The 25,095-nt window shown below is 43.4% G+C and overlaps 1 protein-coding gene across 2 annotated transcripts in view; it reads right to left on the minus strand.

The window, feature by feature from the left end:
- The window catches only part of RANGAP1 (Ran GTPase activating protein 1), an 83,885-nt gene that overhangs the window by 45,472 nt on the left and 13,318 nt on the right, over positions 1-25,095 (minus strand). For both annotated transcript variants that reach the window (XM_089674224.1, XM_089674225.1), the window contains exons 4-8: positions 21,169-21,228; positions 11,144-11,323; positions 4,450-4,584; positions 3,940-4,098; positions 3,525-3,638 (exon numbers count right to left, since the gene is read on the minus strand). In XM_089674224.1, the coding sequence (XP_089530350.1) occupies positions 3,525-3,638; positions 3,940-4,098; positions 4,450-4,584; positions 11,144-11,323; positions 21,169-21,228 (648 nt within the window). The remainder of the gene's footprint in view (positions 1-3,524; positions 3,639-3,939; positions 4,099-4,449; positions 4,585-11,143; positions 11,324-21,168; positions 21,229-25,095) is intronic.

Below are 25,095 nucleotides of genomic sequence, written 5' to 3' on the forward strand. Positions count from 1 at the left end.
ACACCAAGCATGGGGCACTATTCCTTCCACAGACACCAAGCATGGGGCACTATTCCTTCCACAGACACCAAGCATGGGGCACTATTCCTTCCACAGACACCAAGCATGGGGCACTATTCCTTCCACAGACACCAAGCATGGGCCACTATTCCTCCCACTGACACCAAGCATGGGCCACTATTCCTCCCACTGACACCAAGCATGGGCCACTATTCCTCCCACTGACACCAAGCATGGGGCACTATTCCTCCCACGGACACCAAGCATGGGGCACTATTCCTCCCACTGACACCAAGCATGGGGCACTATTCCTCCCACTGACACCAAGCATGGGGCACTATTCCTCCCACTGACACCAAGCATGGGGCACTATTCCTCCCACTGACACCAAGCATGGGGCACTATTCCTCCCACTGACACCAAGCATGGGGCACTATTCCTCCCACTGACACCAAGCATGGGGCACTATTCCTCCCACTGACACCAAGCATGGGGCACTATTCCTCCCACTGACACCAAGCATGGGGCACTATTCCTCCCACTGACACCAAGCATGGGGCACTATTCCTCCCACTGACACCAAGCATGGGGCACTATTCCTCCCACTGACACCAAGCATGGGGCACTATTCCTCCCACTGACACCAAGCATGGGGCACTATTCCTCCCACTGACACCAAGCATGGGGCACTATTCCTCTCACTTGCACCAATCAAGGGGTACTATTTCTCCCACTGACACCAAGCGTGGGGTACTATTCCTTCCACTGACACCAAGCATGGGGCACTATTCCTCCCACTGACACCAAGCATGGGGCACTATTCCTCCCACTGACACCAAGCATGGGGCACTATTCCTCCCACTGACACCAAGCATGGGGCACTATTCCTCCCACTGACACCAAGCATGGGGCACTATTCCTCCCACTGACACCAAGCATGGGGCACTATTCCTCCCACTGACACCAAGCATGGGGCACTATTCCTCCCACTGACACCAAGCATGGGGCACTATTCCTCTCACTTGCACCAATCAAGGGGTACTATTTCTCCCACTGACACCAAGCGTGGGGTACTATTCCTTCCACTGACACCAAGCATGGGGCATTATTCCTCCCACTGACACCAAGCATGGGGCACTGTTCCGTTTACTGATACCAATGACAGGGTATAATTCCTCCCCCTGATGCAAACGCTGATGTGTTATTCTTTCCACTGAAACCAAACTTAAGGCACTACTACTCCCAATTAAAATCCAGGGAACCTTGGAGTCTCCACCACCATGCAATAGTCCCACTTCATTCCTCCTACACTGAAGTGCGCACACCTCCAGCCTTAACTGAGAATCCAGGGAATCTCAGCATCTCCACCATCATACATGCTGCACGCTTCAGTGGAGGAGGAATGAAGTAGAACTATTGCATGGTCGTGGAGACACCGAGGTCCTTGGACTTTCAGTTAAGGGTGGAGGTGTCCATGGATTAAAATCCAGGCACCTCAATTTCAAAGAGAGGGGTGGGGGGGGGGGTCAGAGAGAGGGGGTGAGAGAGAGCGGGAGGGGAGTCATAGAGAGGGGGGGTGTGAGAGACCACTAGCCTGACCCTGTCTGCAGTTCCTCCTGTGCCTCCTTGTCCCAGTACCCATCTGCTGTGTGTGATAAGGTGTGTGTGATGCTCAGTATGATACCTTCCATGCCAGCAGGATGTGCATGATAGCCAGCAGCGGGAAGGGTCTGGTCTTGCTCTTGGTGAGGACGGGAGGTGCTCTACTCCTTCCAGTGAATCTATGTGATGTGAGATGGAGCGGTCCCTGGCTGCCTGCACCTCCAGTCCGTCCCCATTCTCTGGGATCCCAGTAAGTCTGTCTTCCGGTCCCGGGAGCAGAGAGGAGGTTGTGTGAGGGGGTGTGCATGCGCTCAACATCACCATAGCAACATCTGACGCTGGAGTGGCCATCGGATACAGACAGCTAGACAAGCTAGAGGACACAAGTACTAGGGGAGGCGGGAGAACCTCATACAGCACAGTTGATAGGTAAAAGGAAAATGGAGTGATAGAAGGTGCAGGAGCGGTCAGTAATGGGCAAGGAGTAGCCAACAAGAACACTCGCCCCCATGTTATTTCAACTCGCCAAATGCCAGCAGGCGAGTGGAAATTTTAAGCCCCGATCTATGGAAAACAACAACAAAAAAAGGACTTTGGCCTAATTCTATTATTTCTGAAACTACTCACATTAGTGAATCTACAGTGACTGGTCTTCACAGCTATCATTTAGATTTCTTTTTCAAGGCTTCCATTATTTTACAGCATCACTGTAATTTTCTTATGGAAGGTATGGAAGAACAGCTGAGTTAGGTCCAGTGGATATCTCACTATAGTTGTAATTTTAACTGATAAAAAGCAAAAACAAAAAAAAAACAAAAAAAATTGTCATGAGTGGATAAGTCCTGAATTAATGGCATACTAATTAGTGGTTTCTCAACCAGGGTTCCTCCAGGGGTTTCCACAGCAATAAGCAATTTCTCCCTCTCAGATACATTCCCACTGATCTTTTCAGCTAACTATAAGGAGGTAATTCTTCCCAGTGACCACAAGTGTAAGGAACATTCTTCCCATTGATCATCTCACTAATGTACCTTGAATTGCAAATGAAATAACTTTTCTGTTTTCAGGAAACCCCTGCTAAAAATTACTTTAAGGGTTCCTCTGCATTGAAAAGATTGCGAAAGGTTGAATTTGCACAAACAAAAACATAACATGGTATTAAACCCAAAACTAAAAAATGTAATATATATTGCAGCTTACCAATGCTTAGATGTGCTGACTGAATTCATTTACTTTTCTTTTGGGATAAAGGTTTTACATGAATAAATAAAAGCTGATTTATGTAAACATCCCTGCCAGTGGCAAATGGTTTATTTTTGAGGCTGGGTTCACACATATGCATTGCGGTATAACACATGTGATGCATAGGAACTGCACTGTATTCCTGTGCAAATCACATGTGAATTGTGTGCGGTGAAATTGGAGCAATACATTTTGTATAGCTCAAATCACACCGCATCCGCACCAAAATGGTGCAGGAACGCATTTTGCATACCGACTTGGAGGTCTTGTTAACTTAACATACACACCTGCAGTGGTTCGCATGAACGGGGTACGATTCTGAAGCGGAATTCGCACAGAAAATGCTGCAAATTCCACACCGCATCAGTGTGAACCCAGGCTAGCTGCTACATTTGCAAGAGAGTTTGGTCTGTTGAAAAACAAAAGACTGTCAGGAGCACCAAGTGAAAATAAAGGAAAGAAAGACTAAAACTAGCGAGCCATCACATTGGTAAGCTGTAATATAATAAATGTTGGATTTGGGATTAATAGATCTTTCATGTAGTATCTGTTATTGCTACATGGATAATGAATTCAACATGCAGTCGCTCCATATCTGCAACAGATGTAATTGTGCATGCACCAACAGTGTCACGGTTTTAATTAATGCTAACAAAGTGAAGCTGTTGTGAAAAACCTACCTTCAATTTATGTAATCCCCCTTTCAGGGCAGATGTAATGGCTAATGCTCCCTTAGATCGCACCAAACAGTCCCCAAAATTAATATACTCCACTTGTCTTAGTGTCTTCAAAGTCTGTGAAACCCAAACACACGTTATCGCAAGAAAAGAAAAGAAAAGAAAAGAAAAGAAAAGAAAAGAAAAGAAAAGAAAAGAAAAGAAAAGAAAAGAAAAGAAAAGAAAAGAAAAGAAAAGAAAAGAAAAGAAAAGAAAAGAAAAGAAAAGAAAAGAAAAGAAAAGAAAAGAAAAGAAAAGAAAAGAAAAGAAAAGAAAAGGAAAGAAAAGAAAAGAAAAGAAAAGAAAAGAAAAGAAAAGGAAAGAGAGAGAGAGAGAGAGAGAGAGAGAGAGAGAGAGAGAGAGAGAGAGAGATCTCTACCTCAGCCATAGCAATGCCTCCCTTGTCTGTAAATGTATTATCATTAAGGTTCATGACTTTCAGTAATGGGTTGAATTTAAAAGCTTCAGCCAATGCAGTGATTCCATGATGATTAATGCCATTTTGAGGCATATGTACTTCTTCCAGGGTTCCGATGAGCTGCAAACATAACCACATGAAGGTGAATATAGGGGGGGCCCAAAAAAAAAAAAAAAAAAAAAAAAAAAAAAAAAAAAGATTGGGAACATTTTCAGGCCATGTGTCAACAGGTTTTGGACTTATGTTGATGGGCAAATGCTGCCTGCTGTCAAGAGCATTCTGCAGTTAATTGGCAAATGCAGCATCTGAACTCTTAATAACTTGCATTTCAACTCCTTTCAAGCTACATCATCCTACTTTTGAATTTTCTATGACTTACACTGGAAGAGAAGTAGTTCCAATGTAAACAAAAGCCAGTGGACACAGGCCCATAAACAAAAATGTAATCTTTACTATGAAAATGGAGCATACCTGAAAAGCTTCTGCTAAAGCAGTAGCCCCATCATTTTCTAAACGATTTCTTCCGGCAACAAACATTTTCAAAGCCAATGGTTTGCCAAGTGAACTTGATTTTCTGTGGGCCTCTATAAGGGCAGCAGCTAGAATCTGAAAGCAACATAGCAAATAAAGTTAAAAACACATTTAACAGAAATTATCAACATAATTCACAGGTGCAAAATCACTAGTTTCTGTTACTATCTAAACCACAGAAAACCTAGTTTCAAAATTCTATACACTAGCCATACCTTTAAAATAGAATTATACGTTTGTCACTTTAGTTTGATCCAAGCTGGCCCAAACAAACAATTTCCATTATAGAACAATGTGGCTGCTGGGTGTGCCATAGTAGATCGTAGTAGCAATAGCTACATACAGTAAGTGGTACTGTGTTCTGGCACCAGTCTGGGTGCCTTCCTGTCTGCTGCAGAGTATAAATGAGTCAGCCTTAATGCTTCTCTGCGATTATGGAGAAGCCTTGTATTTTTATCAGTGAATACAAGGCTCTCTCTGACTGGCCGTTGTAAAGATCATGACATCATCCGCCCACCTCTATGCATCAGCCGATCAGAGGAAGAGCTGTGTTAACGGATTTATTGAACGGTAACATTGTTCTGCAAAGCAAATAGTTTGTTTGAGCCAGTTTGGTTTGCTCAGAGCCTGAGCCAACTTGACTCACAACAACAGAGTGAAGAGCTGAGATACTGTGGGAAGAGATTGGAGCAAGAGAAGTGTCTCGAAGAGGGTTACCAACAGACAATTAACTACAAAATTTGTGAGGCCTACACTTGCATATTCCCACAGTAAAGGAAAAAGACTTAGCAGGCCTTTCTCCAGACTTCTTACCCTGACGCTGCTGGCTCTGGTAATACCCTTAATAAAGTCAAGGGTTGGTTTGAAAAGGCAATGTTCTTTAGAAGACAAGGCAGATCAGGCAATCCTTGGATGCAGTGCCAGCAGCCCAGCAGTGTATTGACAAAAAAACCTATACGGGAGACAAGCGGAGATGCTTTCAGCAGGCTATCACAGCTGAAGCACAGTGCTTCAGTCATCTGCCCCACAAATCAGTAAAGGATCCACTGCCACGGTGAAGGGATCTCTTCTAAGGGATTTTGACCATTCTGACACGGTTTAACAAATTAAGGTCACAGCTAGAACAGAGCAAAGGGCACTGTCCACCTATGAAGAGACCTATGATAGAAGGATTGCTCTCCACTGCCCTAGTGGTCTCCCTGTTAAGGCGGGTGAGGAAGATGTGTGGAAGCACATTGACAAGCAAGCCTATGACCAGAATCAAGAACTTAGTTATTTGGGCTAAAACGTCTTGCATGATCTAGAAGTATAAGACCGGTGACTCAATAGAGCTGTTCCCTCTGCTATGCAGTCGCAATAGGTTTGTTTCTAAGCACAGTCACAATGCTACACAAACGTATGGCATGGGGCAAGGCCTCAGATATTCACAAAACCCAGAAAGGTGATAGAAGGTAAAAGGTCAGATGGCAGTGCAGCCAAGGATCAGAATTCCAGGTGGCTCCTTATAAATCAGGAGCCACAGTGGGGAGAGCTTCCTCAGTGCTCTATAGCAAGAAAGAGCATAGACAGTGAGTGACGCTGTACCCATTGGAGGTTGGCACTCCTTGTTATCCCCCCTCCTCCAAAGAAACCAATGGGAATTTTATAGGCCCTCAGCAATGCAAATGAGCGATGTAGCTTCTGCTACTCAGCCCAACAGTTTACTCAGAGTGCGTCATTAGATATAGGGTAATGCCAACAGCTCCGAATACGAAAAGCACTTCACAGTTAACTTACTACCCCAAAGCTGGGTATACACTCAGATTTTTTTCTGCAGTCTGATATAAAAAGTGTGTCTTCACCAGAGGGGGAACACAACCCTCCTTTTCTGATGAAATGGAGAGGAATTTGGCTATCACACTCAACTGACAAAAATGCGAAGGTATCCTGTATTCCACCCATAAATCTTTAATAGCAAACAAATTTGGGGAACTAGGGTATCAAATCCTAGCCAGATACTAGAGTTCCTCATGTTATTACACAGAATAAACAGTTAAATTGCAGGCGAATGCTGGCGATGTGATGTTGAACCAGGTACAATGACACACATTCTTCTGGTCATACCCTAAATGAAGCCATTCTGGACCAAGGTCACAGATGCCATCAAAAGCCTCACCTGAAACCTTGCTTATGCCATATGACTAATAGAACTGTACAGAGATGTAAGGCTAACTTGACAATTAATTTACTAAATGCTGCAACAGTTTGCATCCTCTTATGAAAAGTAACCTGCCAACAAAACAAATGTGGTACTTGAAAATTTATGATTTTCAACCTACACAATACAGAAGAAAAAAATCTGACCATCAAGGAGGCCTTGGGTACATTTTAAAACTATGGCCCGTTACTTAAAAGAGATGAACTAATCCTCACAACTCTGGACCCAAGGGACATATGTGGCCCACTGTGAGTTTATGTTCTGATTTTTTCATCAGTCTGTGAAAACCTGCATCTAAAATTGTTGAACAAATTTCAGAATAATGTTCCTTAGCATAAAATTGCAAAGACTTTAAAAATGGTTCTAATGGTTGAAGGATTTTTACCTCCATGCATTCTATGCATGAACGTAAAAAACCTTCAATGTGCAGCTCCCCTCTCAGCTGCCTCCCTTATAGTCACCTGAGCCTGATCCAGATCCAGCAATGTGCACTATAGGCAGAAGCTCTCCCAGCCTCTGCCACTCGCTCCTGCTACTGTCAATCACAGTGAAGGAGTGGGGGCAGGGCTGAGCCACACTGTGTGTTTCATAGGCAGCTCAGGAGCAAGCACGCACGCATCTTGCTCTTTGGACACTCATGCATGCTTGCTCCCGAGCTGTGAGGGAACTTAGCACGGGGAGGGGCCAGGAGCACTGGCGGGGGACCCAAGATGAGGAGATGTACAGAGCAGGTAAGTATGACATGTTCGTTATTAAATAAAAATATCTGAACCTTTAAAATCACTTTAAAATATATCTACTGTAAATAATAAAGGATTCTGATAATCTGGAGAAATCCCTGTGCACAAGACCCTAATGCAATATTGGATGCCCGTGATCTTCCGGACCTCAAATACCACGTTAAAAACTGGCATGATTCTGTGATGGACACCACTGCATGGGCTGATACTTCTAAAAATCACTGTCTAAACACAGTACGCTGTGCCATCCAAAAATGCAAACTAAAGCTCTATCATGCAAAGAAGAAACCATATCTGAACATCATCCAGAAACGCCACTATCTTCTCTGGACCAAAGCTCATTTAAAATGTACTGTTGCAAAGTGGAAACCTGTTCTGTGGTCTGGCAAATTGAAATTTGGCATTCTTTTTGGCAACCATGGGCACTACGTCCTCTGGACTAAAGAGGGGAGGGACCTTTCAGATTGTTATCATAGGCCATCAGTTTAAGAGCCTGAATCTCTGAGGTTATGGGAGTACATCACATATGCAAGGCCTTCCCTGAAAAAAAAGTCATCTGGAAAGGCACCATCAATGCTGAAAGATATATCCAGGTTTTAGAGCAGCATATCCCCCCATCCAGATGACTATTTTTTTTCAGGGGAGGCCTTGCATATGTCAGCAAGATACAGTAATACCTTGGTTTACAAATGACTCGGTTAACGTAATTTTCGGTTTACGAATGAAAATCCACTGAAAATAATGCCTCGGTTTATGAATTTTTTACAATTTTTATTTGCAATACAAAAAGTGTATGTTGGTGCTGATTTTTAAATGCAATTGCAGGCTTTTTTTTCTTCACTATAACTCACAAGATTAGCTGCCACTTTCCCTGTAGTTACAGGAAACTTTATTTCTTTTAGGAAACTAAAAGAAAACATGGTTTCTTTTAACTTGGGGGAAATAAACTAAAAGAAAAACTCTCTCTCTTTTAGCTGGGGGGAAGTGACAGCTGAATTTCTGAGCTATAGTGAAGAAAAAAAAAAACAAAAAACACAGTAATTACATTTAAAAACCTACACCATAATAAAAAAAAAAACGGCGTGGGGTTCCCCCCCAAAATCCATACCAGACCCGAAGGGCTGATGGGGACAAGGGCCTCTTCCCCACAACCCTGGCCGGTGGTTGTGGGGGGGGGGGGGGGTTGGGATCTGGCCCCCCCCCCCCCTTTCCTGACCTGCCGGGCTGCATGCTCAGATAAGGGTCTGGTATGGATTTTGGAGGGGGACCCCCACGCCATTTTTTTTTTTTTTTTTTTTTTTAATTTTGGCGCGGGAGTTCCCCTCAAAATCCATACCAGACCCGAAGTGCTTGGGATGGATGGGAGGGGGAACCCCATGCCGTTTTTCTAAATTATTATATTTAATTGCCATCAATTCATTTGCATTCAGCTGTCAGTGGGAAACCCCGCTGACAGCTGAAGCATTAACACATGGTTGTCACTAGTAAAATACTGCATGACTTAATAAAATAACTCGTGCAGTATTTTAGTACAGTTTTCTTTTTTTCTGACCTCCGGAATGGATTAATTGGTTTTCAATGCATTTCTATGGGAAAGGGTGTTTTGGTTTACGATTTTCCTTCAGAATGAATTAAATTCGTAAACTGAGGTATTACTGTAATGCTAAACCACATACTGCATCTATGACAACAGCATGTTTTCATAGTATAAGAGTCTGGGTGCTTAACTGGTCTGCCTGCAGTCAAGACAAATTGAAACTATGTGGCACATCTTGAAAATAAAAAAATGCAACAAGGACTACCCAGGACACTTGAGCAGTTATAATCCTATATCACGCAAGAATGGGACAACATTCCTCTCCCAAAACTCCAGCAACTGATTTGCTCAAGTTCCCAGACTTTCATAGAGTGTTAAAAATGGGGATGCTACACTGTGGAAAACATGGTCCTGTCCCAACTATTTTGAGACCTGTTGCTGCCACCAATTTTAAAAATTCTTATTGTTTCTAAAAATTTTGTTTTCTGATTTTGTGAATAAAATGGGTTTACAGATTTGCAAATCATTGCATTCTGTTTTATGTAGCATTTATACAGCAGCCTAATATTTTTGGGATTGTAATTATGGGGGCTCTCCATTGTGAGGACAACTTTGTGCCAGACTTACTGGCTTGGCCAGCCAGTACTTGCAACATAACTGTGTGGTAGACTTGACTTTTGAAGCGAATGTCTGGAAGGGATTAAAGTATGTCTTCCGAAACCGTAATTTCACGGGCACCACAGATTTCTTCTTACTGGGTAGGAGAGTGCTGTTTCTGGCCATGACTTCCTTAGTAAAGTTGTCTAGTGACTAACTAAAGAGTCAGCCTCCAAAAAAAGGAATCCTTTCCAGGCTTTTCTTGCAAACTGTCTATGCAGACTCAGTTCACAGCCAGAGGATACTGCATGTCTGTAGGGAAATGAGGAGGTGGTGAGAATTTTTGTGCAGGAAGTTTGCCAAACAATCTATGCAGTAGTGCAAATACAAAGAGTGAGTGCCAAATGCAGAGTCCAGTGCCAGAGGCAACATTATGGGCCAACCATGCCTATTCCATATGGCGGGAGTTCGGGTACAGTTCCCCAGGGAGAGACCGATCCCAAAGCTGCAATCCTATTGCTGCAGTGGTGTCAAGGCAACCAAGGAGAGAAGGGATTCTACATGTGAAGAACCAAAGACTTCAATCTTCCAATATCGTCAGAATATTAAAGTGTTTCTAAAGGTTTAATTTAAAAAAAAAAAAAAATACATTAAATGAATAGCACGGCTATACTTACCTGCTGTGTGCAGTGGTTTTGCACAGATCAGCCCGGATCCTCCCTCGTGTCCCCTGCCGGCGCTCCTGGCCCCTCCCTCCTGACAGGCGCCCCTACACAAGCAGCTTGCTATGGTGGCACCTGAGCATACGCACTCCCCAGACGCTGCTCCGTGTGTCCATTCACACACTGAGCCGTTGCTTAGCCTCGCCCCCTTTTTTCTCATTGGCTCACTGGCGGTGATTGACAGCAGTAGGAGCCAATGGCTCCTGCTGCTTTCTCAGCCAATGAGAAGAGGGAGTCCCGGGATAGCTGAAACTCCAGTGCGCTGGATCAAAATGGGGCTTGAGTATTAGGGGGGCTGGGGGTATGCTGCACACAGAAGAAACCTAAAGCCTTTACAACCACTTCAAACCAAAAACCTGCTCTCAGTGAAGAGGATGTCCATGACCTAAGAACACTAGCAAACAGCTGAGGATTTCAGAGTGGGAGGGGTTATATGGGTTGTCCTAACAACTCTGCTTGCTAGTGTCCTCACCTAAAACTCACAGCATATAACCCCTGGTGAAGATTTGAAGGGGCCTTTGTCCTGTACAATTAAATAACATACTGTATATGTGAACTGATTTATCCACCAAAGGATTTGTGACCCTGTGTAGCCAGTCTTATGGCTTGCACACTGCTGGCAATTTTCATCTAGCCTGACAGTTCATTCTACTTCTTCCTCGGTCACCTCTCAGCTCGCTGAGGAGATGTTATTTCTACGTATAACCAGTGATTTTTGGTGGAAAGCTCACACAAGAAAATTAAAAGCTAAATCAGGAAATGGGGGCACCACATGCAAAGATTTGTAGTATGACAGACATACAAACCAACACTGTGGTTAAATTTATTAAAATTTAGTTACCTTTCCTCCACCAATACCCATGCCACAGTTGTTGAGCTTCAGTTCTTGCAGGGTAAAGCACACAGGGCTTTTGAGTAGCGCCTCAAACCCTCGCACCCCATCTGGACCAAAAGCATTGTCACTCAGATCAAGCTCTGTCAGCTGAGCCCCTGCTGTCATCAAGGCTTCACCCAGTGAAATCTAAAAGAAACAGACAGATGTAAAACACAGACTAACAATATGAAATCTATGAATATTGGTGCAGATGGAGTTTACAAAAAAACCCAAAAAAAACAGAACTGTCCCAAATCAGTGATTTTCAGTACAAAGACAAAAAAAAAAAAAAAAAAAAAAAAAAAAAAAAAAAAAAAAAAAGGGGAATTCATCGAGTCTGCCCGTTTTTGTTTTTTTTTAGTTAACTTTTTTGCCTGAGTATAGCTCTATGCTTGTCCCAAGCATGACTGAAGCTATTTGCTGTTGACTGGCTCACGACCTATGCATCAACTTTTCTTTCAGTAAAATAGTACTTTGTGAGATTAGTTTTTGTAACGGAATCGGACCCCGTCTGCACAAGGGTATTTCCGTTAGACTCCCGCTTCCTTGTCTGAACACAGATCCACGGACACCACTGCTGACCATACAAGACTAGACAAGACCAGTCTTGAAATAAATCAGGAAATAGACTGCTTTATTTTAAACACAGATACAAGATATATACATTCAAGGGAACAATTCCCCCCCTCCCTGCATAATGACACAGGGCGGGTCAAACCACATCTAGCAACACATCAGCAAACACCCCCCACCAAGCCAACACACAAACACATACATCCCATAATAGTTTGCTCCCAAGCAAGACACATAATAGAACAATGGGATACAACCACGTGGCATTAAACAATAAACAACCCCCCACCCCACCTATACATATGTACACAATATTAGGACATCACCCTGCACCCCTAAGAGGCACAGGGTGACTTACACATAATAGGGATATGGGGAGCTGAGACAGGGGTCTCCCCATCCCTCCAAAAGTGAGCTGTGTTCCATGGGCCTCCCACCCAAAGTGACTCCCATCACAGTTTTGAACTTTCCTCCAGTTAGTTTAAGGTCATGTCCCCCTGTTGAATATACTGCCCTCCTGCACCTTATTCACTCCCTTGATGTATTTAAATGTTTCAATCATGTACTGGAGAAAGTACAGAGAAGGGCAACCAAACTGATGAGGTATGGAATGTGGAATAGACTCCCTCAAGAGTTGGTTCTGGCCAGCTCAGTGGATTGCTTCAAAAAAAGTCCTGGATTTTTTCTTAGATACACAGAATATAACTGGATACTAACATTTATAGGTCAAGTTGATCCAGGGAATATCAGATTGCCTCTCGGGGGATCAAGCAGGAATTTTTTTTTCTCTGCGGGAGCAAATTGGATCATGCTTTGCTGGGTTTTTTGCCTTCCTCTGGATCAACTGTGGGTAAAGGATTATAACTTTTTTTTTTAATGCTTGAACTGGACAGACTTTTGTCTTTTTTCAGCCAGACTAACTATGTAACTATGTCTCCCCTTCTTTCCTCCAGACTGTACGTTAAGTTCCTGAAGTCGCTCTTGATATGTTTTATCCCCCAGACCTTTTCACCATTTTTGATACCCGTCTCTGGACTCGTTCTATCTTAATATCTTTTTATAAGTGAGGTCTCCAGAACTGGACGCAGTATTCTATAGAAGGTCTAACTAAAGATCTATATAAGGGAATCAGGACATCCTTCCTCCTTCTGGTGACCCCTATAGTGATGCATCCTAGAACTCTATTCGCTTTCCCCACTGCCTGGTCACACGGTTTGCTCATTTTGCAATCATCTGAAATATGTACCCCCAAGTCCTTTTCCTCTGAAGTGCTGGCCAAAACCGTACCCCCAAATGTTGTACAATCCCAGGGAATTGTATTTCCCTAGGTGCATTATTTTACATTTAGAAACATTGAACTGAAATTTCCACTTTTTTGACCAATCTTCCAGCAATGCTAAATCATGGTCCATGTTACATACACCTCCAGGGATATCAACCCTATTAATATGAATCTATTTGGGTAAGCAATTGACCACTTACCTTCTGTTACCTACCGTCACTTGCAGTGACATTTATAAACAGTACTGTAAAAAAAAAATCACCCTTGGGTAGCCAGTGTGCCCATTAATTGCTGTGAACCAAGCAATTCTCAGATGAGAGATCGATCCCTCATTCAGAGATTGTGAACAGGGCTGACCTAAGTATTTCTGTACCATGTGATCACTGTGATGACTAAACGAGTTCACAAACAGTGTATTGTTTAAATTAGTGAGCCCACTCCTTTCTTACAAACGTAAAAAAGGAAAGAAGGAACTATTGAATTAGGGACTTATCAATTCATTATTTTCAGATCAGCAGCACTTACAGCATATATGTAAGGTTGTCAATAGTTTTTAACCCTCCCCCAGCCATATATCTGGAATCCCTGTTTGTGTAGCGATCTGTATATTAACCCCCCTCACCTTTCTTATCCTGCACATCTGAATATTAATCTCCATCATCCGACTTATCCTTGTGAAGAATCAGAAAGGGCTCTTTACAAGACATACTACTAACTCAGAAACATGTCTGACAGATGTGATAGGCATCAAGGAGTAGAGAATGCCCACAGGAAATTCACTATGGGCTCAAAGGGTGACTTTTACAGGACAGAGTGCTTGCTATGGAGGGTACTCTTGCGTGCTCGCTCCCGAGACCCACTCTGTGTGTCCACAGACACACAGCGCATGGCTCAACCCCGCCACTCACTCCCTCCTTACTCGCTGTGATCGACAGCAGTGGGAAGTTTCCATAATAAATTGGATAAATAGTCAAAACAGTGGTTCTCGGACCAAGAGAGGCTCAGACTTTTTTTTTTTTTTTTTTTTTTTTTTTTTTTAAGGTTGTCTGACTCATGGTATCCCAGAATGATTTATATAGGCCACTGCTGTAGCATTGTCTGATTGCATCTTTATCAGGTGTCCATGAAGAAGGGGTGACCAGTGACGCAAAGTTAATATTATTGCTCCAAGTTCCAGAATGTTGATGAAGAGCTTGGTTTCCTTTGTGGATCAGGTTCCCTGAACAGTGAGAGACTGGAACACTCCTCACTAGCCTGTGAGGCTGGCATCTGTTACCAAAATCCGTGAGTATGGAAAAGACATTTCTATGTCCAAGGCTAAATTGGAAATGCGCCCAACAAATTTAACCATTTGCCGCCCGCCCTATAGCCGAATGACGGCCGGCAAATGTCATTAGCATTCCGGGTGGACGCCATATGGCGTCCTCCCGCACATGCGCAGATTGCGCTCCTGCAGAGCCGTGCAATCTGTCACCAGCCGTGTACCTCGGACACGGCCGATGACAGATCTGAGTACTGGCCCCCGTTGCCGGTACCATGTGACCTGCTGTGACCAATCACAGCAGGTCACGACAGTTGTATACAATGGATGGCTTCATTCATGCCATCCATTGTATACTAGTGTCTAGCTGTGAATGGTCACAGCTAATCACATGCACATGTCATGCGATTAGCTGTGGCCAAATCACAGCTAAGCACAAAAAAAAAAAAAAAAAAAACCCTGAATGAATCGATGTCATTCAGGTAAATGCTTGCTTATAGCAAAGTAATTCTTTTCTATAAGCAAATTGTGTAAAAAAAAAAAAAATTACTGATCACTTCCCCAATGTAGTACAATGTTACTATGGTAACATTGTACTATACTTTGGTCATTTGGTCATAGTGAAATATGAAAAAAAAAAAAAAAATCTTAAAAAAAAGTAATAAAAAATATATATTTAAAAAAAAAAAAAATTATATATATATATATATATATATATATATATATATATATATATATATATACACACACATATATATATACACATATATACATACACACACACACACACACATACACAGTGGGGATCGAAAGTTTGGGCACCCCAGCTAAAAATTTGTATTAATGTGCATAAAGAAGCCAAGGAAAGATGGAAAAATCTCCAAAAGGCATCAAATTACAGATTAGACATTCTTATAATATGTCAACAAAAGTTAGATTTTATTTCCATCATTTACACTTTCAAAATAACAGAAAACAAAAAATGGCGTCTGCAAAAGTTTGGGCACCCTGCAGAATTTATAGCATGCATTGCCCCCTTTGCAAAGCTGAGACCTGCCAGTGTCATGGATTGTTCTCAATCATCGTCTGGGAAGACCAGATGATGTCAATCTCAAAGGTTTTAAATGCCCAGACTCATCTGACCTTGCCCCAACAATCAGCACCATGGGTTCTTATAAGCAGTTGTCTAGAAAACTGAAACTGAAAATAGTTGACGCTCACAAAGCTGGAGAAGGCTATAAGAAGATAGCAAAGCGTTTTCAGATGTCAATATCCTCTGTTCGGAATGTAATTAAGAAATGGCAGTCATAAGGAACAGTGGAAGTTAAAGCAAGATCTGGAAGACCAAGAAAAATATCAGACAGAACAGCTCGCAGGATTGTGAGAAAAGCAATGCAAAACCCTTGACTGCACGATCCCTCCAGAAAGATCTGGCAGACACTGGAGTTGTGGTACACTATTCCACTATAAAGAGATACTTGTACAAATATGGTCTTCATGGAAGAGTCATCAGAAGAAAACCTCTTCTACGTCCTCACCACAAAAATCATCGTTCGAACTTTGCAAATGAACATATAGACAAGCCTGATGCATTTTGGAAACAAGTTCTGTGGACCGATGAGGTTAAAATTGAACTTTTTGGCCGGAATGAGCAAAGGTACGTTTGGAGAAGAAGGGGCACAGAATTTAATGAAAAGAACCTCTGTCCAACTGTTATGCATGGGGTTGGATCAATCATGCTTTGGGGTTGTGTTGCAGCCAGTGGCACAGGGAACATCTCACGAGTAGAAGGAAAAATGGATTCAATAAAATTTCAGCAAATTTTGAATGGTAACTTGATGCCATCTGTGAAAAAGCTGAAGTTAAAGAGAGAATGGCTTCTACAAATGGATAATGATCCTAAACACACCTCGAAATCCACGGGGGATTACATCAAGAGGCGTAAACTGAAGGTTTTGCCATGGCCTTCACAATCTCCTGATCTCAACATAATTGAAAATCTATGGATAGACCTCAAAAGAGCAGTGCGTGACAGACAGCCCAGAAATCTCAAAGAACTGGAAGATTTTTGTAAGGAAGAATGGGCAAAGATACCTCTAACAAGAATTGAAAGACTCTTGGCTGGCTACAAAAAGCGTTTACAAGCTGTGATACTTGCCAAAGAGGGCAGTTCAAGATATTAACTCTGCAGGGTGCCCAAACTTTTGCAGACGCCATTTTTTTGTTTTCTGTTATTTTGAAAGTGTAAATGATGGAAATAAAATCTAACTTTTGTTGACATATTATAAGAATGTCTAATCTGTAATTTGATGCCTTTTGGAGATTTTTTCCATCTTTCCTTGGCATCTTTATGCACATTAATACAAATTTTTAGCTGGGGTGCCCAAACTTTCGATCCCCACTGTATATATATATTTTTTTTTATACTGTCACCAGTCAGTGTCCCTGATCACCGCCATGCCAGTTATATGATGACGCTGTACTGCACTGGTGACAATATGTAAATAAAATAAAAAAAAATAGTGAAACTAATTGTTTCATTTTCTGAATATTATGACAAAAAAAATACAACTTCAAAAAAATCGCCATGCCTCTTATGAAGTATGTCGGTCTACTTTGCAAAAAAGGGTCATTTGGGGGGTATCTGTACTGTTCTGACATTCTTGGACCTCAAGAAATTAGATTGGCTGTCAGTACTTCAGGATTGATCAATATTCAGATCTATACCATAGTTTGTGAACTCTATAACTTTCCTACAAACTAAAAAATACATCCCAATATGAGTTATTTTTACCAAAGACTTGTAGCAGAATACATCTTGGCCTAAATTTATGAAGAACAATTATTTATTTGCAAACTTTTATAACAGAAACAAAGAAAAACGTTTGTTTTTTTCAAAATTTTTGGTCTTTGTTAATTTAGCAAAAAATAAAAACCCCAGCGGTGATTAAATACCACCAAAAGAAAGCTCTAGTTGTGTGAAGAAAATGATACAATTTTAGTTTGGGTACAATGTTGTATGACCGCGCAATTGTCATTCAAAGTGGGAGAGCGCTGAAACCTGAAAAATGGCCTGGGCAGGAAGGTGTAAAAGTGCCCGGTATTGAATTGGTTAATGGCCACCAAGAAAGCAACCTTACGTATGGGGTCTTCCAATGAAATGTCTCTAATCGCTTTAAAGTGGGGGTCTCTGAAGCACAGACAGCACCAAGTTGAGACCAAGGCAATAGAGGAAGTCGAACTGGCAGATTTATATGAGTAACTAACTGAAGAAAAGTCATGATTAGGGTTTGCGAAGTGAGCGGTTTCTGAAAAAGAAAGAATAAGGCAAGAAACCTCACCATTGAGGGTACTTAAAGCCAGACACTGGTCAAGACCAAACTGAAGAAAGGCCAAAATAAGTTAGAGTATTTCTGGGGTTCAGCAGATTGTCCTCGCACCAAGAATGTCTTCCATGTGAGATGGTAAATCTTGCAGTTCTATTTTCTTGCTCTGAGTAAGGTAGGAATAACAGTCAGAGATACCCCTATCTTTTAGGACTTAAAGCCAGTAACTCAGAATCAGGTTATAACAGAAGGCCCTTTGGCCAATGAGTATCATCTGTTTGGAAAAGGTCAGAGCTTATATGGACTATGTCAATGTACCATGTCCTTCTGGGTCAATTTGATGTGATAAGAATCACCAGAAACCTTACACCCTCTATCTTGTGTAGCAGTTGAGGAATGATCTTCAATTTTTGTTATTATGCACTGAATTTCTTCTTATTACTGGTATATCTATTTGATGAGTTTTATTAATTACAGATATGTGGAGCATCCAAGGGTGCCAGGTTCTTCCCCTCCCTTGCACATTTATTTATGGGTTGGTGGGAAGAAATGTACATCTTTTCTTTGCAAAACCCTTTGCCAATAATTTCATTGGCATGTTCATTTCAAAGACGACTTGCTTATTATATGGCAGTGGGATCCTGATGAAACTTTTACACCAGTTCATGCAATATGCGGATGACAAGCTAATCTTACAGTTTACCTGTGAGACAGGTGGCAACATCACAAAGCTTTTTGGCTGTTACCATATATGAAGAGTAGGACACTGGGTGTATTACTACTAAAACATACAGAAAATGGCATGCAGGAAATTAAATTGTATTGGCAAGTAGTTGTCACCATTTCTATACTATAAAATCAATCCCCATTGGGGAATTTATTACAGCAAGAAGAAATTGATCCACAGAAGCTAACTTACTGAATGTAACATAATTACTAGAAGGCTTAAACAAAGGGGATATCCTGAATGGTCAATTAAGACGATTACATATTGCCTCCCATAGACAAAGAACTGAATTATTGATAGGTGGCCAAAATAGTCTCTCAAAAAACTCTGGAGTGACATTTGTTATACACACAGTTTTTTTTCCAGACAGAAAACTACATTCCATTTGTCTAAAGGATGTTGTTTCTCCAGCCGCAAGGCACCCATTCTAGCTTCATTACAATAAATTTAGCTATTTCTCTAGTTCACACTACAAAAAAAAAACCAAAATAAAACAAAAAAAAACAACTGTCTTTAGAGGACCATTTTATATCCATGATGTTACCAATATCACATTAAAAGAGCGTTGATTGACCACTCTTAGTAGGGGGTCAAAATCCTTCCGGTAAGCCTTGCATACAAATGGATGGTGTCACACTGGCTACTTTGGAAGTTTCCTAAATTCATCACGGCATGTGGGACTGATTTGATCTGATCTTCATTACAGACTCTTTAACACGGTTTAATCATTTATTTTCACTCATTGTATAACTCGCACAAGTGGGACTTTTCTGTTCATTATCAGTTTGGTTTTCATAGGTTGAGTGCTGCACTGTTTGTTTTACACAATATGTGAAGAAATGAGTCTACCAATTCCGAGGCAGAATTGGAGATCCAACATGCCAAGGTGAGCTTTGGGCTAGATATGAGCATTGGACAATCCATGGAATGGAATTGCTTGTGCTACATTGTGAGGATGCTGGATTGAAGATGCTTGCCGATTCCAGCTGGAAATCTGGTATCTGTTATGAGATTTTAAATCCACTATTAAGCTGATGCCCCCATGAATGAGGTTGATAGGCAACCTGTGCTATCTGTGTTGTGCGCAGATATAACTGTAGGTGATAAAGGTATCCAAATAAGGCTGGCTTGAACAGAGACTAGATGACCAGAGTGCTGAATAGAGGCCCAAACAGGTGTCCCCGCCATTTACCTCCTGTACAGCAGTGGGTGGTGTGGTGACCGCACAACTACCAATCTCTGCCATTGTTGTGCTCCTCGTGTAATGTTTAACCACTTGCCGCCCAGCCACTGTACATATACGGCGGCAGGGCGGCACTCGCAGGCAAAACCACGTTTTAAAATGTGTATTTTGTAAACAAATAGGGGGCGCGTGCGAGGCGCGCCGCCGCCCTATTTGTCCCGCCGATCACCGCCGCAGATGTGAGTCGCCGGGTCACAGCCGCTCCTTAGCGGCTGTTTCCCGGCAATTGGCGGCAAACAGTGACAGACAGCACAGCTGCAGTAGCTGTGCTGTCTGTCACTTCCCTGTCAGCTCAAGGATGAACTGATCGAGAAAGAACAGTTTCTCTTTCTCGATCAGCCTTGTCCCGTCCAGTACACACCCCCGCCCCCTAGTAAAACACTCCCCTCACTCCTATAACCCTTCCCTGCAAAATAAAGTTAACCCCTTCCTCCCCATTGCCATTAGTACAGTGTCAGTGTTTTTTTTTTGCACTGATCACTGTATTAGTGTTTTTGGGGATGTCAGTGACCCCAAGTCAGTACACCCCAATGTCAGAATGTCCACCGCAGTCCCGCCATAAGTCCCTGATCGCCGCCATTAATAGTATAAAAAAAAAAAAAAACTAAAAATCCCAGTATCTTTCCCACCATTTGTAAACGCTATAACTTTCACGTAAACCAATTAATTTACACGTATTGGGTTTTTTTTTTTTGCAAAGACATGTCGCAGAATGCATTTTGGCAGAAATTTATGACTAAATTTGATTTTTGCATTTTTCTTTTACTGGACATGTTTTATAGCAAAAAGTCCAAAATATTGTTTTTTTTTCCTCAAAATTGTCAGCCTTTTTTTTTTATAGCGCAAAAAATAAAAACCGCACAGGCGATCAAATACCACCGAAAGAAAGCTCAATTTGTGGGGAAAAAAAGGATGTAAATTTCATTTATGTACCATATTGCATGACTGCGCAATTGTCCGTTAAACTAGCGCAGCGCTGTATAGCAGAAAAATGGCGTAAATTGCAGTATTTATACCATAGTTTGTAGACGCTATAACTTCCACACAAAGCAATCAATATACACTTATTGGGATTTTTTTTTACCAAAAACATGTAGCAGAATACATTTTGGCCTAAATTTATAACCAACTTTGAGTTTACTATATATTTTTTATAGCTGAAAGTAAAAAATATTGTTTTTCTTCAAAATTTTTGGCCTTTTTTTGTTTATAGCGTGAAAAATAAAAAGCGCACAGGTGATCAAATTACACCGAAAGAAAGCTCTATTTGTGTGAAAAAAAGGACGTAAATTTCGTTTGGGTGGAGCATTGCATGACCGCGCAATTATCAGTTGAATTAGTGCAGCGCCGAGTAGCAAAAAGAGGCCTGGTCATTAAGGGGGGTAAATCCTCTGGAGCTCAAGTGGTTAAGCATGCACACATATGTAGAAAGTCTGGGGTCAAATGCAGCATATGAGAAGTACAATAGTGTGATAATTATGCATGCAACCATATGCGTCACCAAGAAACTTGTTTATTACCATAATTAAGATAAGTTACACTTGTAACAAAACAAATGGTTTGGTACATGGTATACTTACTAATGCAGGAGGAATTTCAGATCTTAGTCTCCCAGTGAACATATCACTCCAATGGCAACGCTAGAACAAAGAGAAATTGTAAAATCTAAACGTGATCAGGTCAGGCAGCACAATGCATTAAAGAAATATTTACTGCCATTTGGCAAAACCCAATTTATACATTAAATTATCAATTGGCCATGTGTCTTACGAAGGTGACCTTTAACATATTTAAACAATAAACTATCCAGTATTTAGAACTATACACTTCAATATAGCTCTATGGATATAATACCAACATGAAATGCCTTTGACATAAAATGTAAATCAAGCGTCCTCAAACTACAGCCCGCCAAAGACATTTATGTGGCCCTCCGGACCAGTCTAAAAAAGAAGAAAAAAGCAAAACAAAAAAAAAAAACAAAAAAACAGCGCCAGCCGGCAAATAGCTAGGCTGCTCGCTGGGTCCTCAGCCATGAGGACCCAGTGAGCGGCAGCTTGCAAGCCCTGGATTTCACATGCTGCAGCCAGGAGGAGCAACAGGACAGGAAAGCACACCAAGCACCGTGCATGGCGGTGTCCAGTGCGTTACAGAGTGCAGTGCACGGCAGTGTCCAGTGCGTTACAGAGTGCAGTGCACGGCAGTGTCCAGTGCGTTACAGAGTGCAGTGCACGGCAGTGTCCAGTGCGTTACAGAGTGCAGTGCACGGCAGTGTCCAGTGCGTTACAGAGTGCAGTGCACGGCAGTGTCCAGTGCGTTACAGAGTGCAGTGCACGGCAGTGTCCAGTGCGTTACAGAGTGCAGTGCACGGCAGTGTCCAGTGCGTTACAGAGTGCAGTGCACGGCAGTGTCCAGTGCGTTACAGAGTGCAGTGCACGGCAGTGTCCAGTGCGTTACAGAGTGCAGTGCACGGCAGTGTCCAGTGCGTTACAGAGTGCAGTGCACGGCAGTGTCCAGTGCGTTACAGAGTGCAGTGCACGGCAGTGTCCAGTGCGTTACAGAGTGCAGTGCACGGCAGTGTCCAGTGCGTTACAGAGTGCAGTGCACGGCAGTGTCCAGTGCGTTACAGAGTGCAGTGCACGGCAGTGTCCAGTGCGTTACAGAGTGCAGTGCACGGCAGTGTCCAGTGCGTTACAGAGTGCAGTGCACGGCAGCGTCCAGTGCGTTACAGAGTGCAGTGCACGGCAGCGTCCAGTGCGTTACAGAGTGCAGTGCACGGCAGCGTCCAGTGCGTTACAGAGTGCAGTGCACGGCAGTGTCCAGTGCGTTACAGAGTGCAGTGCACGGCAGTGTCCAGTGCGTTACAGAGTGCAGTGCACGGCAGTGTCCAGTGCTTTTTTTACACTACAAATAAGATATGTGCAGTGTGCATAAGAATCTGTTTATATTTTAAAACTATAGTCCGGCCACCCAATAGTGTGAAGGTCCGTGAATTGGCCCCGGTTAAAAAGTTTGACGACACCTGATGTAAATTCTGAAAGTAACATTTTTCTACTTACTGTAAAATTCTTAATTGAGGAACCCAGCTTTTTTCATTAGACATGTGGGTTTATATAGCAACCTGCAGTTCGCTAGGCAAAAAGAAGGAAGAAAGAAGAAATAGCAATCTGAGCAGATGGCAACAAGAAATGGGTAAACCCCACATCTGCTAGAGAGCTTGGTTATTAGCAAGCATTACAAGGAGTAAAAAATGTTGATGTCACATCCATCCTGCTCTGCTGCCCTGCTGATCGGAGCAAAATCTGCCCCATGTAAAAGGGATACCCACGTTAGTCCAAAAACAGGAGAAACAGTTACAGCAACAATGTAGATTTAATTGCCACAAGCACTGTAAACTCCAATCAGCCTCTTAACTCACCGGAAAGAAAAGATCGACATTGCTGTTGGTCATATGCACTTGTGAATTGGCCTGCTACAAAAAAATTGGATATGCCAATGCTTCCTGCCTAAGACTGGGCGATTACAGGAATTGGTCAGCCTACATGCTTTCACGCAGAGCACATCACTCAGCCCTCAGCAGCCTCGCACAAGGAAATTTGTAGGCAGCTTCCAGGAGAGAAGGGGTCCAGAGCTCTGCAGCCTGGAGGGAGTGAGTTTTGCACACAGCAGCCCCGATCCTCCTCTTCTTGGGCCCCCCACAAGCAGTCCTGGCTCCTCTCCCCTTCTGCATGCCCCTCATAGCAAGCTGCTTGCTATGGGGGCACTCATGCGGACTCAATCACGAGCTGTTCTCTGTGTACTCACATGGAAGAAAAATATATTTGAAATATATTTTAAAAATATTCTTCCAAAATATTGTGACATATATTTGAAATGCTACAATTTTGGCCATATTCAATATGTTTCAAAATACTGCATGATGAAATGCTTTATTAAAAAATATATGAAAAATATATTTCAAATATACCGTATTTTCCGGCATATAAGACGACTTTCTGACCCTTTAAAATCTTCTCAAAAGTCGGGGGTCGTCTTATACACCGGTACACGTCAGGGGGCACTTTTTAGGGGGGCGGCGTGGTGCTGCCGCCGCCCCCCCCCCCCCCTTCCGACGGAAGGGACACTAAGTACAGGGGTGGGCAGAGGGCTGCAGTCTCTTACCTGGCTCCGCCTCCTCACCGGTTATTGGCCGCCAGAACTGTAGCTCAGGAAAGGCACACAGGCGGCCAATCACGGGCAAGGAGGCGGTGCCGAGCAGACCCGCGAAAATCGAGTGAGGGTAAGTGTGCAGTGCAGAGGTGCTGCTGCAACCACATATGCTGGCTGCAGCAGTACCATACTAGAACAGGAGTCAGCAAGTGTCATTGGTGTCAGTGCGAGGAATAGTGCCCCATCATTGGTGTCACTGATACTAATGATGGGGCACTATTCCTCCCCCCACTGACACCAGTGATGGGGAACTATTCCTCCCCCCACTGACACCAACGATGGGGAACTATTCCTCCCCCCACTGACACCAACGATGGGGAACTATTCCTCCCCCCACTGACACCAACGATGGGGCACTATTCCTCCCCCCACTGACACCAACGATGGGGCACTATTCCTCCCCCCACTGACACCAACGATGGGGCACTATTCCTCCCCCCACTGACACCAACGATGGGGCACTATTCCTCCCCCCACTGACACCAACGATGGGGCACTATTCCTCCCCCCACTGACACCAACGATGGGGCACTATTCCTCCCCCCACTGACACCAACGATGGGGCACTATTCCTCCCCCCACTGACACCAACGATGGGGCACTATTCCTCCCCCCACTGACACCAACGATGGGGCACTATTCCTCCCCCCACTGACACCAACGATGGGGCACTATTCCTCCCCCCACTGACACCAACGATGGGGCACTATTCCTCCCCCCACTGACACCAACGATGGGGCACTATTCCTCCCCCCACTGACACCAACGATGGGGCACTATTCCTCCCCCCACTGACACCAACGATGGGGCACTATTCCTCCCCCCACTGACACCAACGATGGGGCACTATTCCTCCCCCCACTGACACCAACGATGGGGCACTATTCCTCCCCCCACTGACACCAACGATGGGGCACTATTCCTCCCCCCACTGACACCAACGATGGGGCACTATTCCTCCCCCCACTGACACCAACGATGGGGCACTATTCCTCCCCCCACTGACACCAACGATGGGGCACTATTCCTCCCCCCACTGACACCAACGATGGGGCACTATTCCTCCCCCCACTGACACCAACGATGGGGCACTATTCCTCCCCCCACTGACACCAACGATGGGGCACTATTCCTCCCCCCACTGACACCAACGATGGGGCACTATTCCTCCCCCCACTGACACCAACGATGGGGCACTATTCCTCCCCCCACTGACACCAACGATGGGGCACTATTCCTCCCCCCACTGACACCAACGATGGGGCACTATTCCTCCCCCCACTGACACCAACGATGGG

This window comes from Staurois parvus, unplaced genomic scaffold (genome assembly GCF_062004578.1).
Source record: "Staurois parvus isolate SC_StPar_1 unplaced genomic scaffold, SC_StPar_1.0 ptg000149l, whole genome shotgun sequence".
Classification (NCBI taxonomy): domain Eukaryota; kingdom Metazoa; phylum Chordata; class Amphibia; order Anura; family Ranidae; genus Staurois; species Staurois parvus.